At 37.8% G+C, this 20,935-nt stretch overlaps 1 protein-coding gene across 10 annotated transcripts in view; it reads left to right on the forward strand.

Moving 5' to 3' along the window:
- The window catches only part of LDB2 (LIM domain binding 2), a 349,516-nt gene that overhangs the window by 264,628 nt on the left and 63,953 nt on the right, over window positions 1-20,935 (forward strand). For all 10 annotated transcript variants that reach the window (XM_074349980.1, XM_074349978.1, XM_074349981.1 and 7 more), the window contains exons 3-4: window positions 10,919-11,091; window positions 18,509-18,631. In XM_074349980.1, the coding sequence (XP_074206081.1) occupies window positions 10,919-11,091; window positions 18,509-18,631 (296 nt within the window). The remainder of the gene's footprint in view (window positions 1-10,918; window positions 11,092-18,508; window positions 18,632-20,935) is intronic.

Below are 20,935 nucleotides of genomic sequence, written 5' to 3' on the forward strand. Positions count from 1 at the left end.
AAGAGTTTTGAGGTGCGCTGTGCATGGAAGCACTAAGAGAGAGGGTGAGGTCAAAATGGAGTTGGGAGAAGGATGGGGAGTGGACAGCCAGTTTATTATTTTAATTCTACAAACCTTTCCTGTGACTTCAAAACCCACTTTAAAGGGTCATGTTTTATTAGCTTCTATTTCAGTGACCACTAAACACCTCAGAGGGGTCGTCTTGTATAATATCCAGCCTGGGGGGAGCCCAGTTTTACCCATGTCTGCCTCTCTCGACAGAGACAAATCATCTCTTTCGCCACCCTTGGCATTACTGAAGTTTGCTGAGTTCTGGTTTTGATTAAGTTTGAAATCACCCACATATGTCTGTTTCTTTGGAAACATTTCTCTAACCCAGCTGAACTGTGCTGATATTAAAACACGAAGTTGAATGACTTGTAGTGTCCCCATGGGTTTGAGTTCAAGAAGACCTGGTAAATCATATTAAAATAATTTCATAAGAATTCTTGGTGTTTGGTACCTTTGAAAAATCAATCAATTTTTCATTTCTCTAGTCTGGAGTAGTTTTGGTTTTCCCCCCACTCCCTCTCTTTAGTCAAGTGAAGGGATTTGGAGTAAAATAAAATTCCAAAAAATGGCAAACCATCTGAAAATGTCAGATGTGGGTGATTCATTATAGAGCAATAACCCCATGAGCTGGAAGTCTGGAATAAATCACTTAATTTCATCATCTAGGTGTAGGTAAAACTTTGAGTACTCCAGGGCTGCCACTTTGTAAGGGACATTTGTGAGCTAAATGGCAAAAAAAAAAGTAAAAAATAACAATATTCAGTGCTGGTGATGTTGTGGGTAAAACATGTACTATCAGGGCTGGTGGGGGAGTAAATTGGTCACAACAATTAGAATGATTACTGGTACTTAGTTAAACAAAATATTTTTTTTCCCTTTTCAGTGATAATCCTTTTGGAAAAAGTTGAAAAACAATGTCTATGTCCCTCAACAAGGGAATGTCTAAATAATGTGTGAAACAGCTGGACTCTGGAATACAGTACAGTGATTAAAGTCAATGAATTAGCCTTAGAACTCAAAAATGTACTACAAGTGAAAAAAAGAGTTCCCTATAGATACATTTATTGTAGTAAATTTTATGTAAAACAAACAGAACAAAACAAAAAGCACTCACACAAAATGATGTGTGTTTTCTCTGGGGACATATACATGAAGATAAATGTATAATTAAAAAAATTAGAAGGCCACATAGCATACTGATAACAAAGGTGACTTAAGGAGAGGTGAAGGCACTGACATTGGTGGGTACAGGATGGTCAAGGAAATTTAGACTTCTTAGGAATTGCATTATTCAACCCTAGCTACTTAAACAAATAAACCATGATATTTCAGTGGCTTGAACACAATAGAAAGATATTTTTTGTTCCAAGGTCCAAGTAGGTTTTCCGGATATGTGACAGATCTCCTGGTGGTATCCAGGCTCCTCCCATGTCCTGGCTACTTCATCCACGGCGGGTGGGGGACCATGGAATCCCGTCTCAAGTCTTCAACATCTGGCTCACCAAGGTGGGGAAGAGCTTGCCAGTTACACATTGAACGATTTTACTCATCATGTCTGAAAGCTGAATGTTCCTTCTTGATGTCTACTTGGTTGAAAACATGAGAACAATGGAAGCATCCCTTGGATGTTGGTTACAACTGGATCACAATGTGGCACCAAACCGAGAGGTAGTGTAGGAAGTGAGGACTACTCTGTGCCTAGAAAAAGAAATCAGATCTGGTGAACAGTTAGTGAGTCTCTGCAATGTACTTTATTAATTTTTCACATGTGTATGTCTTATATAGTTAAAAAATTAACAACAATTCAGGCATAGAAATAAATGAAGGATGGTTGATTAAAACACATACATTTTTAATAAATTTTATTTATGAAAGAATTTATGAGAAAAATTTTATTTATTACTCATTCTACTCTATCTCAGCCTGGCTCAAAGTAGCAATGCAGTTTTCTTCTCTTGGTCATCAGATTCTTCTGCTGTAGAATTAGGTCATGGAATATAATCATGGATAACCTCATTACATTTATTAAATAATTGTTAGTATTTTGTATTATATGTTTCCCACATATGTTAAGTGTTATTCATAATCACTAATCAAGAGCTAATCAGTTTCACCATGAGTTGAGTTTATTCCTACTCGAATCAGAGAAACATGCTAAACATATTCTTTTTTTAATGGCATTTTGAAAAATGGAACTAGCCAGGGATATATTTTAAGATTTTCAGAACTCCATTGGGATTAGAAAATGCCACTGGGAATCACCAGACTAAACTTGAGGTCTTCTCTGCCTCTTTAATAAATAAAATTTATTAAAAATATATGTGCACGATAGAGTAAGGTTTATTCTGAGTACAAAAATAATTCAATAATTGAAAGTTCATTAATAGATAGCTTTCTAAAGGAAATTAGACAATCAATTCAATAGTAAATGAGAAGACATGATCAAATTAAACATCCATAATGATTAAAAAGGAAAAAAAATCATAAAACCAAGAATTAGAAGAATGTTTTTTTCTTTCCATAATAGGTAACCTGATCTGATCTCAAACCAACATATAGTACTTCCCTTAATCCTTGAGGCAATTCCCCCAAAAAATTAGGGAGGAGGAAGAAAGCCTACTATTTCCCTCATGATTTAACACTTTGTTTTCTAGAAAAGCCATTCTAACTATTGTAATAAAATAGATATAAACATATTGGAAAGAAGGAAGGGACTACATAGATTTCTTCACCTAGAGAACTCAAAACAACCTTTCAAAAAACTATTAAAACAGTGAGAGCATTCAAGTAAGTGTCTGTGTTCCAAATAGAACTATCATGAAAAAATTACATTAACTAACTATTCAGCGTAACTAAAATATTCGAGAATTATATTAACAAGAACTGTTAGCTATCTACAGTTAGAAAACTACAGAATTATTTTGAGGTAGAAATAAAGATTTAAACAAATGGACAAAGATTTTACTGGTGCTTGTGCAGGAAGATTGGATATTTTAAATATGCTGACTCTTTCTTAGCAAATTTAATTTAATTTTAAATCAAACTCTTTCCAATTTTTCTTTGGGTGTGATGGGACTTGACAGAATTATCTTAAGGTTCATCTTGAGGAATAAACAGAGTAATTATGAATATGTTGAAATAAAAATAATACAAAGGGCAGAAGTGAATCTACCTTACATTATAAAGTAAACTTTATAAAGTCTGGATAACTAAAAGAACATCATACTGTCACAAGGAAAGAGTGAGGGAACATTATATAAGAGTAGTTAGTTCATCCAGACAAGGTACAAATAGCTAAGATTTGGTGATGGCAGCAGCACAAATCATGGGTAGTGCACTTGCTCCTTAACACATGCTGTTTCCTTAGCCAGGACTACTCCCCCTGGTCCCCTGTGCCTGACTCATGTCTATTCATCCTTCAGCTTAGGTCTTCCCTACATCTCACTCTCTCCCCACTGACCCTGCATTGTGACCACAAGATATCAGTAACTAGACCATGGACTTATTCTGGAGTCAAGGATTCAAGGATTTCAATTTCCCACTCTAAAGGGCATTCAGTTACGGTAAGAGGTCCAGCCATGGCTGTGGACCTCACCTGTACCATATTATCAATACTTTGGACAAAGGGATAAAGAAATTTTACCCATCATGAAAGGCACACAAGTGAGAGAAACACCCTGTGGTATAACTGGAAAATTCAGGATCCAAAATTATCCGATTACACCAAAGCACTGGTTGAATTAAATGAGAAATGAGGCAAGGCTTCCATGAAAGTTCTTACAACTTGGAACCTGTAAAGCCATTCATTGACTGCATCGACTCATTCAGCAAGTACATATTGGGACCCAATTGAGTGCCAGGCAATGGATAAACAGTGGAGAACAAGAGAGACCCATGACAAGCACCCTGTTTGTCCTTAATTAAATAATTAATAGCTCTAAGAATTGGTTGATTGGAAGCTCCCTAAGAGCAGGAAGGGGTTGATCATATTCACCATTGTTTCTCCAGCACCTATGCAAGGTGGTGTGGCTGAAGTCTTAGTTAAGACATTTTTTTTTTTAATGGAAGAAAAATGCCTATTAGGTTTCTGGGAGGATCCAAAATTTGGGGACCATGTTGACAGATGGATATATTTAAAAACAGGACTTTTCATCAGATCATAATACATTTAAAAACAGAGTAGATCCATCTGATCACATCATTGGCTAACGCCTTCCAGTACTATTTCATTGCCCTAAGGATGACGTGCAAGTCCTTGGCCATGGCCTAGAAGGTTCACATAATCTGGCCCTGACTCTTTCTCTGAGCTCATCTCACTCCCCTCTCTGGGGCTCCTGCCTTCTTTCTGATACTGGGACACACGAAGCTCATTCAGTTCCAACTCATTCCTGTCTTAGGGCCTTTGCGCTCGCTGGTCCCTGGGCTTGGACCTCTCCACTTCCAGTTCCTCCTGTTCAGTCAGGACTCAGCTCCATCAACACCTCTGCACCACAGCCTTCCAGACCCACCCGTCTAAACTAGCTGCCTTCTTCCACCATCAGCTGTATTCTCTGTCTTCCCACGTGTCTGCTACTTATCCCCAGGACCTAGAACAATGTCAGGCCCAGAGCAAGTATTTAATAAACAGATTAAATCAAAGAGTCTTTGACATCACAAGAAAGATGTGTAAGTCAGATTGCTTTGTTTGAGGGAAGAAGTAGAAGATACGTTAGAATGAAAATGATGTCAGTTTGTGAAAATAGAGTGAGTCTGGCTTGCTTTCCCTTCATTAGGACAAAGGAATCTGCCTTGAACCCATATCACCCCATCAAAGTTTGAGTGTTTCATTCCCATTGTTTTGGCTATTTATAATGGTTATTTACCACAAATAAAAACATCCATGTTGTTTATTTCCCTGCTAAGAGTATCTCCATTTACATGTTAGCATAATGCATTTACTTATTTTCTGCATCCAGGTAAGTCTAGAGTTTAATGAATCTTTGTGTTTACGATGTAGTAGAATTTTGTGTTTATTATGTAGTGGTGTCTCAGTGGTAGGATTTTTATTTGGATTTCCGAGGTACTACTGATTTAAAACAACTGTATCAAACTACTCAGATTTAGACAACAGTTTAGCCATTATTATGTTTACAAAAAATGTTTAAAAATCATAATTATCTATTGTTTTATTATAATTAACTTCACCTAATTAAAAACACAAATGTGTGGTGTGGTTATATGGTTTTCTTTTTCCAATGAAGTAGAAAACCATTAGCTAAATAATTGTGAACGGTTAAGTGGTATTAATATATTGTTAGTTACAAACATTCCTCTTGTTCTGTGTTTTAATTGGGGTCCTCAACTTCTTTCCTTGTTTTTGAAGTGGATTTTCTTTGAAAAATGAAATTACAGGCATTTAGAATATAAGTAATGGCCCCAAATTAAAAGTTCTTAACATTGGACAATGGCTTCTCAAAAGACTTGGAGTACTTCAGCACATTCAAGATCTGAACATTAAAACTGCAGTTTGGCAAGTGTTTTTATTTATGAAGCGCTTAGAGTCCCATGTAACAAACTATCAGAGAATTAGAGATTCTTAAGATAAGGAACAGTTGTTGCACTGATTTCACTAGAAGTATTTGAGGATGCCTGTTTCACCAGAACCTCATCAGGTTTGTGTTTTAATCTTTTTATTACTATTTTGATTACTAGTTTCAACATTTTCCCATATGATTATTTACTTCTTGCAATTTCTTTCATGTGAATGCCCTTGTAAACATCCTTGAGTTTGAGAAAAACATTTGAGAATTATTAATAGAGACGAAATGCTCCAAAAGGCAGATGCATGTTAGTTTGTATCTTCTCAGTGATTAAGAGTTTCCAACTTGTACCATTTGGTTTCTCAATGGGGGAAAAAATCAGCTAATATCTACAAGTATACTGTAGATGTCCTAACATCTCTGAATAATGCCTCAAGAAGAGATAGAAGCTAGACCCTACCTCTACACCCCCATCAGCCTACCAATGCCCATAGGAAGAACTTCTGTGGAGTGAGGGCCAATGCTTGGGAACAAAACAGAACAACAATGGAAAACTTTCCAAGGAACTGGAGTTCAGAGCTCAACATCCAAATTAGCTATGGATAAACTATTAGCTATTTCCAGACTAATCATGTTTACCTACAAGGTAGAACATTATTTAAAGGTTCTTTATACATATTTCAGGCTCCTGAATAATTTAATCTGTGATTTTCCTTTCTGTTTCATGAATACATGGATAAATAATATATACTGTATTCCACTCTGCTAACATCACAGAAAATCTGCCCCTTGCTTACTGTACTTTCTCTTTTCAATTTTTGGAGCTTTGACCTAAATGTATTAGAAAACTGGAATCTCTTTTGTAATCTACTAGAATCTTAATCTCTCTTCAAGTCTATGTGAAAGATACAATCCTCTTCATGGAAGCACAATGTAAGTTTATGCATATCAATATTTAAATTGGTTTTAATTCCAAGGATTAAAGCACAAATGTAAAGCATAAGTGTAGCTTATCAGTGTGACAGTGTAAAACTTAAGTAGATTTAGAACTGATGTGGCTGGTAAGTTAGGGAACCACTGAATCTAAATCTGAAATGTCTACTGATTTAAAGTCATTTATATTAGGCTGTGCAGTGTGGTTGCACGATTTATTAAATTAAAAGGACATTTTAATCTTCTCAGTGCTTTAAAAATAATATAATGGTACACTGAATCCAGCATTCAGAAGAAAAGGGCAGAGTTCAAAATCACAAATCTGTTTTTTTTTAACTTTAACCATTTTCACATTGTGTTGTACTTAGATATTTGTTATTAGAAATGAGGTGGAAAGACAGGGACAAAAATCGATCTTTGTGCTTCTAGCACCTGCCAAGGAGCTTTACGTCTACTCTGGGTTCAGTGAATGTTTACAGAAGAAACCAGTGAATGAGTTATAGGGAGATTTCCTCAAGCACATGCAATTTTTTTTTCTGGTTATTTGTCCCATTTGCTGCAAGTTACCTATATGTTGCACCATGCGTGTGTGTGTGTGTGTGTGTGTGTGTGTTATATTTTTGACTATACTCCCTTGCAGAACAGAAGCTCTTTGATAAAGATAATCTTTGGGATGGATAGGATAATGACTCCCCAGAGATGTCCAGTCCCAATCCCTGGTACCTACGAATATGTTACCTTACCTGGCAAAAGGAATGTTGTAGACCTGATTAAATTAAGGACCTTGAGATGAGAGGTGATCTTGGATTATTTGGATGGGCCCAGTGCAATCACAAGGGTCCTTAAAAGTGGAAGAGGGAGGCAGAAGAGGAAGTGAGAGTGAGATCATTAGGAATCCATCCACTATTGCTGCCTGAAGGTGGAAAAAGAGGCCACAGCCAAGGAGCAGCCTATACATGCTGGGAAAAACAAGAAAACAAATCATCCCCTAGAGCCTCTAGACAGGTATGCAGCTCTGCTAACACCTTGCATTTGGCCCAGCAAGATCTATGACAGATTGTCAGAACTATAAGATAAATAAACAGATAGATAGATACATAGATAGATACATAGATAGATAGATAGATAAATACAGATAGATAGGTAGATAGATAGATACATACATAGATAGATAGATAGATGCATACATACATACATACATAGATACATAGATAGATACATAGATACATAGATAGATACATAGATACATAGATAGATACATAGATAGATACATAGATAGATAGATAGATAGATTTTAAGCCACTAAGTTTGTAGTAATTTGTTACAGCAACAATAAAAAACTGATACAGTCTCTGACAACATCTTTTTCTCATCACTTTTTTTTGTTTTACACGTGTTCATGCCCCTATTCCACGCTGGAACAAGACAGCATTAATCAGGATTCCCCTGTTTGTAAAATCACAGAAAGCTAACATACACTCACTTAAGCCAGAAGAAGAGGGGGTACATCTCATGTAATTGAGAAGTCCAAGGGACGGAGCTGGTTCATTCCCAGCTAAGCTGAGGGCCCACGTCAGTCTACAAAGACTGTCTCTCTAGTCTGCTTTTCCTTGTATGCAAGCTTCAGGACTTCTATGAGTCACAGGCTTTTAGTGGCAACACTGCCCTCTTTCTTTCAGTGGAGGATTCTAATCTCATCTGCCCGTATTTGTAACCTAAGAGGTTGAAAGAGTGCTATGATTATCCATTGCTACACTTAAAAATGCCCCAAGACTTACTGGCTTAAAATACAAACATGTCTTTTATTTATTCATGATTCTGCAATCTGGGGCACAAAATCTATGAGAGGCAGTTCATCTCTGGTCCTTGTGCAACCAGCTTGAGGCAGCTCATCCAGGGCTCAGGGAATCCACTTCCAAAATGGCCTCACCCGCACAAGCTGGTGCTGGCTGTCGTCTGGAAGACACGGTTCCCCTTCATGGGACTGTTCCCCATGGCTGGGTTGGGCTTCCCATGGGATGGCAGCCTTAGGGTAGCTGGACTTTTTACACAGCAACTGATTGTCCTGCAAGCACAAAGTAGAAACTTCTAGGCCTTTTTAGGTTTGGCCCCAAGGGACACAGGTCACTTGTGCCACATTCTATTAAGTAAAACAGATGACAGGGCCCAGCCTAGATTTGAGAAGAAGGCAACGGCAGGAATTCCATTGTTGTGGTTCATTGGGGCAGTCAGGCTAACAGCCTACCACCGTGGATAATGGAGCTTTGTGAGTTATGGTCCATGCAAGACCACAGAAAAAATGGTAGAGGCCATCCCACAAAGGAAACAGGGCTGAAAACAAAGCTCAGGTATCTACACCAATCATTTCCTTCGGGGCTAGAAAGTATTTAAGGAAGCAAACCTGAATTTCCCTCTAAATCTATTTTTTGTGTAGTCTGTACATTACCTGGAGTTTTCAATTGATACTTAAAGTTAAGAAATTTCAAATATTTTTCCCATTTGACTTTCCTTAAACTATGAATGAAAATAATGATAATAGATAGCAAACCCTACTATGAAGAAATTAAATTGTGCAGGATTCATGAATAAACGATAACGTGACTAATCCAGTGATGTTTATTTGCAGTAACCTTTTTAATGTGACAATTCCTTGGATATTATAGTGAAATATTTTCACCCTACATCTATTTTTTTTTTATAGTTAGTATTTATTTGCCACAGTACAGATCCCAAAATGTCAAATTACTAGAGTTGATATATGGTAATTAGTTTTAGGTTAGAAGATTTGAAATGCATTTGATTAGTTTTCGCTGTTTAGCAAAGTACAATAAGGTTTTTCGCATTAACAAAGTTTTCGTCATAATAGATCAGCTATGCATATGTTTTAGGATCTGGTGAGCTCAAATTACTCTTCTTTGAATTTAATATTTAGCAAATAAATCTGCACATTTGGGGATTAGGCAGTATTTAGGAAATGTATGTGTAAGGATTGTTTAGGATGAAATTGCCAAAGATCCTGGAATATTTAGCGCACACTTGTTGATTGGTTTCACTGCAGTAAATATGAAGCAATAACAACTGTATAAATTATTCAGAGACCAGTCATCCACATTGGGCTTCTTTAGAGATCACTTCAGAAAGAAGTTTGGCAGGGTCTTTTTGTAGTTATTATTTTTTCCAAATCCATGTACAAAAGAGATAAAGATCCATATGAAATGGATTAATACCAATTCTTTTAAAATGAAATTAAACATTTTAAAACATTCAAGTGAAGATTGCATGATCTTTCCTACTAAAGCTCTCTTTGGTAATTTATTTATCTTAAATACTATTTTTGTCTTTGAGGAAGCTGTATATAGTGAAGGTTAAGAGATTTATTAAAAAACCTTGGATCACTTGAGAGGGCTTTAGTACTTTGCCTCAAAATCTGCACATAGGCAAAATTCCTGATATTATGAGTTGGGATTTTCGGTGTAAGAGGATTTAAAGTCTCTGCTAAAGCCAGGGCTTGTTAGCTGTTTCTAAGCGTCATATATCAGAGAGACCCAGCTACTTACCAATCTCAAACTAAAATGGGGCAGGACAGGACACACGGAATGAAAGAGACCGATTTAGACCAAGTGGAAGGTATCAAGTTCTCTTAAAATGGGCCTTTTATTCTAAAAAGATATTTTATTCAACTCCAGAAGCAGATAGAATAATCAGCATTCACGTAGGCATGGGTTTCTTTGTACATGCAGATACGCATCACGTTTTAAAGACTTCCTTTCATTAAATCAGTTGGAGACAGTGTTGGAAAGTGTTTTTGTCTTGGTTGTTTGCAGATTTGAAGTTAGAGACCCCAATTATCTTACTAATGAGTCATGTGACTTTGAAACCATTCCTAATAACTTTTTCTTTCATAATAACCTTCTGGGATCTCAGTTCCCTGCTCTCTTGGGGTTGTTCTGAAAATCCAATGAGTGAATTCCAAAATACTTCACACTCCACAAAGCATTACATTATCAAAATTTATATTATTAGGACTACTGCTTCTACTACTAATAAAACATGATTCAGTAACTGGTCTGTAAACGATCCATTGAAAAATCCAGGTCAATTGGATACTTTATTTTTTGAAAATATGTTCATTTAGAGGTCCAAAGTAGTCAGTACATTTGTCCCCCTTATGTTTAAAATACTAACACTCACACTATTGACTTTCAGTGAACACAAGGTCTGGAAAGATGACTTTCTCCTGAATACTTAGGGATTTTATTGTATTAAATGTAACCTAGAAGGGACGTGGCGGTTGAGAAAGAGAAATTTGCCTTCTGGTCTGATTTGTATCCAGTCGGAGATCTGGCAATGGTGTGGGGTGTATGGGACTGTCTGGATATTTCTGCTAACAGTTTGTTTCTCTGTTTCTCCCCCAGCCATCGGCAGGACCCTCATCCCCCGTTACTTTAGCACTGTGTTTGAAGGAGGGGTGACTGACCTGTATTACATTCTCAAACACTCGAAAGAGTCCTACCACAACTCATCCATCACGGTGGACTGCGACCAGTGCGCCATGGTCACCCAACACGGGAAGCCCATGTTCACCAAGGTACAGGGCGGGCTCAACGACAGGGCTTCCTAACTGGGTGTGTTGAAAGATAATCAGGACTGTTTTCTTCTGAAACTTTGAGCTGATTTCTCACATCTCAGACACTTTCAGCACTGTGAGATGATGTTTTTGCTGGTAACATGGCAAGACTCTGGGCGGATCCTGTTGTAAACATGTGCACGTGGTACAGAGTACGCCAAAGCCAAATGTGATAGACCCTCAAGAAGAGAGTTTGGGCTGCCTATTAAGACTTAGGCTGCTAAATAGAATTTTGTTGTCTTTTTTCAACTGAGATATAATTGACATATAACAATGTATTAGTTTTAAGTGTACAACATAATGATTTGCTCTATGTATAAATTGTAAAATGATGACCACAGTAAGTTTAGTTAACATCCATCACTACACATAGTGACACTTTTTTTCTTGTGATGAAGACTTTTAAAATCTACTCTGCTAGCATCTGTCAAATATATAATACAGTATTGCTCACTATAGTCCATGATGCTGTATGTTACATAGAATTGTGGTTTTTACACAAAGGGTCTTCTCCACTTAAAAGAACATTCTCCTATTATTGTGTGGTCAGTATGTGTGTTTCATTACTAAAATTAAACAATTTTTAAAGCTAAATTCAAGCAGGGGAAAAAACTGACTAACTACAACTCAACTAGCCATAATCTTTAAGGGACACAAAAAATGTAAAAATATAAATGAAATTAGGGGATTCATAGTGTGAAAAGTTGTTTCCCCAGATTTTAAGAAGTTCTGTGATTTTGGTCAGCGTATTAAGCAAGGAACTCAGCAGATGAGCGACCTCATCTTCTATACATTCTACCTCTATCATCCTCCCCAGACACACAAAAAATGGACACACTGAGTGTTTCCCCTGGGCAAAGACCTTTCGGGAACACTATACATAATCCCTTTATATTTACCCACAAGAAGAAAAATTAGTAAGAACAAATACTTAGTCAAAGAATCTGGGAAAGGGAGCTTTATTTTAATGAACACTAGTCCGTTGCATTTTGACTAAGACTCAGTGTGAAACTAATTTGTAATATCAATGTATATCTCTTTAGTGGAAAACACAAATGACAACTCTCTCTTTACAGTTAAGAGAAGCTGAATTATCAGGGTTAATTGCAAAGGCCCAAATTATAAAACCGAAGATGGGTTTGTTACTTATGCACAATTTGGCTGAAAGAACAAATATAAAATGTTCATTATTTAAAGTATTCTTTGATCTTCTTGGTGCAGTTTAATCCTTTGGGTGCCCATGACAGTGTTAAAAAAAAAAAGAGGGGGGGAAAGGAAATGGTTATAAAATGCAAAAGCAAATCATCAAATGCCATTGATTTGATAGCATCTTGATTTTGTCAATAGACATTTTAAACGTGGAACAGGAGATGGGTTTTTTCCTTTCCTCCTTTTTAGCAGTTGAGCAGAGAGGAAAGCTGTCAATCAGGGACCAGGAAGATCCCCACTGCCTGCAGAAGTCCGTGCTGGGAAGAGAGCTTTGCTCTGTAGAAAGGAATGATCACCTGGATGACAGTTTACTCTGTCCGCTGGCTCACTTGTTATGGAAGATACAAAACATTTATATCACCTTGTGGGTAGACAGTCATTTCTAGCCTTCCAAAGCCCAAGCATTACAAAGAAAGCCTTTTTCTGTTGCTTTATTATTGTTTGTGTAGGCTTAGGGCTCCTCTTAGGTAATTCAAGAAAAACACACCAATTCCTTATTGAGATTGGGAAAAAAAGAAATCCATGATAATTAAATAAAACTTTGCCATAATGAAGGAGCTACTTCCAAAGCCTGTAGCCACTAAAAATGAAAATGCCCGTAGTAGTGGTAGCCTTTTCATATATTTCCCCAATTTCTCTTTTTCTCAGACCAAAACTTTTTCATACCTAAGCATAATCAGTTGCTCTGAAGATATAGTATTGTATGTTCCGGACTAGTTTTAAATCAAAAAGAATCCCATTCTTCTGATGAATTTGAAAAGTGCTTTTTAAAATTCAAATTAAGATGGCACTTGCCACAAAGATCTGGTCACCCCCCTGAACTCAGTTCTCTGGGACTCAAGCCTCTGACTACTCATGGCGACATGTTTGCCAACTCTTGTCATGAATAATTCCATACTGTAATGAAAGAAAGATATCACTTTCTGGGAAATGTAGCTTAGCTATGTGGACTTAGTCCAGATGCTAATTATGCACATTTATTTTTAGAAAATTCCAAAGCATTCCTCTTTTTTTTTTTTTGCTCCTTGGCCATCATTATACTACCCAAAGAATCCAATTTTTCTTTTGTTCTTATATTAATTAAGAATAACTCATCTTTGTGTAATAAAAAAGAATGGCTTTTATGTACAAACCAGTGGGCTAATGACCTTTCAGTATCACCAAGAAAAATAATTTGGAAGCTGATGCTTTATTTTTAAAGGGGATTGTGCTGTTAATACAGGGCATTACTTAGCGCATTATGTGTAGGTAGTACCACATTGTTCTAATTTAGAATATCAACAGACTCTAATTCCCCAAATAGCATTTGACCCAGTGTTTCTGGGTTGCTTTTCAGAAAATCTGGTCAACTGGTAAATCCAAAATCAGCCACAGCCCTAATCGACAGTAATACTTAATATTCCTCAGGACCATAGCGAACATTTTGCAATTTCCTGATTCTGGGAACTTTATAGATTATGGATAAATATGTAATTAGAGTGTGAAAACATACATTATGAAATCTTTCTTTTCTGTATTTAATTTCGATTCAAATTGGAAACAGGGCTCAATAATCAAGGAGCGATCACTGAGGTTTTCAGAATCAAAGAGCCTTGAATTGTATTTGAGGGTGTGAATACTGGCAGATACTGAAAGGACCCCTCTCTGGGGAACCTGTTGGGTTATTTGGGGGTTTCTCACAAACTAGGACAATAAATATGGCCTTGACTGGACACCCTTATCACTCCTGTAAGCACAGGCTTATGTTTTTTCTCTTGATCTCAATTACTTAATGAGAATTATTTGCTACTGCAGAGAAGTACCAAGGAAATGCCAACCAGTTTTCCAATACGAATCCTCATTCATGCCTTTGTCACTCAGTTCATCATTCTTACCTGAGGTTGTAGACCACGTTATACTCCAGGATTTATACGTTTATGCTCTTATCTTGACTCTAACCAAATTATTATAATACCAGTGATTATATTCTCTAATAAATGTACATATATGTATTTGCATATTCATTTATACATGCAGCATCTCCAAGTAAAATACAATGAGCTTTATGTAACTGTTCATCTAAAAGCACTAGTCCATGCCTGCTGTTCCAAGCACACAGACCAAAAAAATTAAATAAACACTCCCACCTATAAAGCACATTTTATTTCATAAAAGCTACATGAGAATCATTTTATTACACAATGACAGACATGGTCAATATTGCTTTCCAATTAGTCAAAGAAAGAAAAGGGTTAAAAAGCTACCGGTTAGTTTGAGAAATGTTCTTTTTTAGTTCTCTTGCTCCTGGCCTAGTCTCAAGCTGGCACGTGATCCGCTGAATGCCTGCCAGCCTCTTTCGTGTTGATCCTCCGGAGACCATCTGTGCTGGGGGCATTGATTAGAGTGTGTCTGCTGGGATTACATCTTTTCTGTTGCCATGCCAACTAATCAGCTGATTTTGGTTACCACAGAAACAAAATGTCAGAGCTCACAGTACGGTAACATGAATTCAGCACAACAGAAAATGTTTTCTTAATTGGGGACCCTTTTGATTTTGGATCTCAACTGAAAGGCAGTTTTTTTTTTTTTTTTAAGGCCAACTTTAGATAAAAGCTACATTAATTGTATTGATTAAGAGGAATGCACAGAATTTTTCTGAAAAGAGAAAACATTAATTCCCCTTCATAAGCTATGACCGGTTTTTGGTTTTTTTTTTTCCCACCATTTCCAAACAAGGAATGTATATATTTTTTCTTAAGTGCCTCTATTCCACTTGCTGATTGTTGCATATGAATTAAATCACAAAGCTTTCAGTTTCCTTTAACCTCCATGATGGGGGCAGGGAATGGAGAGGCTTCGTAGGGCTTGTGAGCAGGCTGTAGGTATCATTACTTGGGGAAGATCAGCGGTGACCAAATTCTCCTCCATCCTTTCATTCAAGAAAGTCAGTCATTTAGTTTTCCTTAAAGAAAACTCTCAACACAGCCAAATGAGATTCAATTCTCAGGATTCCTCTCTCACACATGATCCGCCCTGGATAAAGCTGATCCCTAGGTTTGGACTGAGAAAGGAGGAGCCCAAGGCTGTTGCAATGTTCCCTTTTGTAGACCTGTAGCAGTTTGACTGTAAGAAGAGACTTCAGCGGGTTTGCTATGTCACAGTAAACAAAGAACACAATTTGACTTCACCTTAGAGATGCTCCAGTGGACTAATTCATCAGAAGAACTACATCCATGCCTTCCCATTATGAAATTCTGTTCCAATCAAAGTAAACCAGAACCTCTATCTGCCTTGGGTTTGTGGTTCATAAACACAAAACAAATAGATTAGATAATTTTTAAAAGCCTGACATTTAACTGGGCTGGTATTTGTTTAAACAGCCAATAATCCCCTCTCTTTAAAAGAACAGGATTATAGCATCCAAATATCCCTGTCCTGTATTGTCAAGACATTTCTCTGTCCCTGGCCGGCTGTAGTTACCTCCCTTCTGTGTAAGCCTTCACTGCAGGTGGCTTCTGCCATGTCAACACCCCAGTGCGAACTGTGTGGCTTAATCTCCATGCAACTCTTTTGAAAACCTTGGTAAATTAATTGGGATGCTGATGCTGATGGGATTCTAGAGGAGTGGCGTGGGGACACTGAAGTCTTCCCCATCTCATTACACTCAACTCTCGTGGCGAAGATGCCAGAAACAAGGCCCTGAAGACCACTAAACTGAAGAGTTTCGGGGCAAGCAGCCCAAATGCCTGAAATTACCCACAGTTCTGCTAATTGGATCTGAGTTAGATAGAGGTCTTCACCCAGATTATCAATAATTATCTTACAATGTTTTTGAGACTTTGGATAAAATGAAAATGGTAGACATTATTAGCATCTTTCTTAAGCAGTGCACTATCAACATGTTACTAATTCTCCTGCACGGACTTATTTAAAGAAAATATTACCTTAAACTAGAGAGAATAGAAAGTCCCTAACCCACAGCCTAGTACATAGTTGGAATTCAATAAATGGGGACTTTTTGTATTAAATTTCCAAAGAGGGAAGTGATTAGTAATATTTCATAAAAGGTTGATATAAATTGTGAATTATCTTTATGAATTATAGTTTTAGAAATATTCCCTATTCAGTTGATTGTTATTTTTTTAATGTATAGTTCCATCATTTCCAAAGTTTTGCATTTTTTTTTTAAGTCTAAGAAATCCTTCTCCAAAAAAGCTTGATCAGAAGTCCAATATTTAAAACAGATAAAACTGAAGATGTTCCAGTTGAATCTAGAAAGTGAGTGGAAATCTCAGCATTCAGGTGGTGGCTAGGCTCTTCTTCCCAGCAGAGCCCCTGAGACACTGTTCATAAATCCTAGGTCTCTGTTGGGCCATCACGACAACCACTGGTTGGGAGATCTCTTTTCTCTGGTTCCATGTCTCTTATCTTTAGAGCCATCATTTACTGTCATTTCACTATGTGCCAGGTACGATACTAGGCAATCTACATTCACAATTTCATTTAATATACTTTCCCAACAACCCTACCTAAGGATATTATTATCCTCATTTTACAGACATGGAAATTGAAACTTAGGGAATTTATTTGATTTTTCCCAAAGATCCAAAATTATTGGAAAGTAGAATCAGGATTCGAATCTAGTACCTTCTGATGCCAAAGCCCCCATCCACTATTCTGTACTGCTTCTTTGAGGCAGACCTGGACTGAATAATGAACTTTAATTATTTAAACTGGACCAATATGCTGCCACCACTTCCTATCTTAGAGTTGAGATAGGATGAATAGTGTGAGATTGTGCAGCATTTTCTTTCATTTCAAAGTCATGAACAGTGAAAACAAAGGTAAATAAAACAGGAACTACATGCCAAAACTCCTCTGACTTTTGAAAGGAGATAAAAATGCTACCCCGTTATTTATATAAAGGAATACTACCCAGCCATGAAAAAGAATAAAATAATGCCATTTGCAGCAACATGGATGGGCCTAAATATTGTCATTCTAAGTGAAATAAGCCAGAAAGAGAAAAGAAAATACCATATGATATCACCCATATGTGGAATCTAAAAAAAGAAAAAAGAGGACACTAATGAACTCATCAGCAAAACAGAAACAGACTCACAGACTTAGTAAACAATCTTATGGTTACTGGGGGAAACTAGGTGGGAAGGGATAAATTTGGGAGTCTGAGGTTTGTAAATGTTAGCTACTATATATAAAAATAGATATTAAAAAAATTTCTTCTGTATAGCACAGGGAAATATATTCAATATCTTGTAATAACTTTTAATGGAAAACAATATAAAAACAAATACATGTATGTGTACGCATGATTGGGACATTGTGCTGTACATAGAAGTTGACACATTGTACCTGACTATACCTGAATTAAAATAATTTTTAAAATGCTACCCTGTCACTCATCACTCTATCAAGGAGTTTCTGAGCCTCAGAAACTCTGCTATGTTTCATTAATAATACATATTTTTCTTAGAAAGAATTACTTGGGTTCCCCAAGACCTGACTCTTTATGCAAGCAGGATTTGTCATTGCTGATAAGATGGGATTCAAGGGATATACTCTGCACTTGCCTCTATCTTCCACATGTCAGTAACCGATACTTGTGCCCTTGGGTTAAGCATTGCCCCCTGACATTTCTCTTTGGAAATGAAATTTTCCTCTGATTGTGCAACCTTGTAGTAATGCATACTTAAACAGGAATACTTTCACTAGATACCTTCGCCCAGAGTAGGATCAGCAAGATTAGAACAGAGCTCTAACTCCGATGGTAGAAGGGCGATGAAAGAGGAGGGAAAATGAGGTGAAAGGGCACCAGTTTTGTGGGGGACACTCTGTGCCAGGAGTCTTAGACACAGCATCGCTATGAGATAGGTTTTGTCTCATATTTACAAGAAACAGGCTCATGAAGTTTCAGTAGTAACTAGTCAAGTTACAACAGCTCACGGCTGGTGAGCAGCTGTGCTGTCTTTTGCCCTGCCCTCAACCCAGATCCAGAGCTCATACCTGTCTCAGTTCTCCGCGAATACATCATTTGTGTCACACCTTTGTCGAGCTCCAGCGCCACCCCTGGGTGGTCAGGGAGACCGCGCTGAGTGGCTGACATGTGAGTTATAAAAATGTGGTGATCACAAAGTCCGTAACAACTGAGCCTGTTTTTTGTCACTTCCAGGTGTGTACAGAAGGCAGGCTGATCTTGGAGTTCACCTTTGATGATCTCATGAGAATAAAAACCTGGCACTTTACCATTAGACAATACAGAGAGTTAGTCCCAAGAAGCATTCTAGCCATGCATGTAAGTAACAATTTCTATTTAACTTTTTTTCCTTTTAGCCCCTCATTTTACTCAAAAAGAACAAACCCTGTTCCCTGGCTGTGAAAGAACTCCTGTAGTCTTTACATTTTAGGTAATTAACTCTAAATTTTGAGTTTTTCCCTCAATTGTTTGTATTCACATGCCCTTTCTTTTCTCCTTTGTTTCTGAGTTTGGTGCATTGTGAGACTTTTTTTTTTAATACTTTATTATTTTAAACTCCAAATTGAGGTTACCTCAATAAACAGTTTGTACTTTTCTTAAATTCCATTCAGTCATTATCAAGTACTGCTCTGCCTGGGCTAATAAAGCTGTTATGTATAAGTGGGGGAAAGAAATAAAACACGAAGTAAGAAAAACAGTTTCCAGTTTTGATTAGAACCATCTGACAAGACGTGGGGCACATGGACCTCAGATCTCTGTCCATTCCTTTCCTAACTACTGCATTGGAAACAAATGGAATATCTGGGGTCCTCTTGGCTTCATTTGGCCATAAATCACATCGAATTTATTGATCCCCAGCTGAGTGCAAAGGTGGAGTTGATGCCAATCTAGAGAGATGTTTTAAAGGTAGGACTTGATAGGAACTCGTCAGGTCAGTCCCTTAAGGAGTTAAAAGGTATCGACTTAAATAAATCCCTCTTCCAGAATGCACGATGCCACAGTTTCTACAAAAACACTTTGGAGCAAAATCAGACTTAATGAGCCTGATTTTTAAGACCCTGTGCGACACATAGAGAGCACAGTCCCAGCAGCACGCGTTTACTGGGTGTTTGCAACGCCAGGCCGCGTGCTACGCATTTTGTGCACGTGATCGTTAATACCAACAGTAACTCAAAGAGGTGACTTATTATGATTCCTATCTTAAAAGTGAGGAAACGGAGGCTCAGAGAGGTTTAGTAAGTTGCCCAATGTTTTTCAGCCCAAAAGTGATAAATCAAGATTTCAGTTCAACTGGTTCTGACTCCAAAACACAGGCTGGGAAGCTGTCTGTCTCCCCACTGTCCAGCACCAGGCTGTCTTCCCAGGCTTTTGTCCTCAACACCCTCCTCCCAACTGGTTAATATGATCCCTACCCTCTCCAATGGCCTTGTGTTTCTGCTGTGGCACCCACACCCTCCCACTCCATTCTTTCTGCCTATCCATGCCCCAAGTCCTTCGCACTTTTCAAAGCCCAGTTCGCATCCTCCACTCTCTGTGAAGCAGTCTCAGGTAGCCACTCTGATTAGTCTCAAAACAGACCAAGAGGCAGCTGAGGATAGTGGGCGGGAGCCTAGGCCCTGGAATGAGGCCGCATGAGTTTGAATCCTTGTTCCTGTGTGGTCTTGGGCGACTGACATGACATCTTGTGCTATCAGTCCCTCATCCATAAAATGAGGACAGTAACAGAGCCTGCCTCAGAGGGTTGGTTTGAGGATTAAGAGTTAATGTACGTAAGCACTTAGGATAGTGCCTGGCACATAGCAGGACCTCTGCAAGTACTGGCGACTGGCTCTCAGCCCCCGCGGCAGCAACAGCAGCAAAAACATCCTTCCGTGCACTTCTGATTATCCTGTCTTCCGACTACAGTGTAAGCTCCTTGAGGTCGGCCACAACTACTACTGCATCTCTATAGAACCAGCTCTTCCTGGAACCTGCAAAGGGCTCAGTTAACACCAGCTCCATGTCCCCAGAGGACCCCCTTTCCAGAAATTGACATAAAAAGTGATAAGCTCTGTTTTCTCCTACATTTTGTGTTTTTTTAACTGTATATACACAAAGCTAACTGGTTTTACCACTGTGAGGAAAATTATGTACAGAAAAAGAATAAATGAAAGTGTTGGTGTAACCTACATAGTCTCGTGGATGCAGACATGGAGACAAAGGGATGTTTACTGAAGACTCCCTCTGTTTAGCAGTAATTTTTTTATACCAATTAAGAAAGAAGGAAAGACAAGTGAAAAAAGAGCATCAACCAAGAGATCACCATAAAGTGGAACCCAGAAAGAATTTTCTTTCTTTTTCTGGTCAAACAGAATATTTGGGATGCCCAAACATTGAACATTACATCTTTTTTTTTTTTTTAATGTGGCTGATATTTTGGAAAATATGGTGCTTACCCTTATAGTCCTGCAGGATGAAATGTTGAGGACATTTATTTTGAGCCTCAGCTTATAGGGAGGAGAGTTAGAATTCATAAACATCTGCATGTATATTTCATGACAATTGCAACATTTTCAAATATAGCCCTCGACTCCAAGCTGTTAAGACAACACCATCACAACAGGAAACAAAAGCCAGGCCTAA

Source organism: Camelus bactrianus, chromosome 2, assembly GCF_048773025.1.
Source record: "Camelus bactrianus isolate YW-2024 breed Bactrian camel chromosome 2, ASM4877302v1, whole genome shotgun sequence".
In the NCBI taxonomy this organism is placed as follows: Eukaryota; Metazoa; Chordata; class Mammalia; order Artiodactyla; family Camelidae; genus Camelus; species Camelus bactrianus.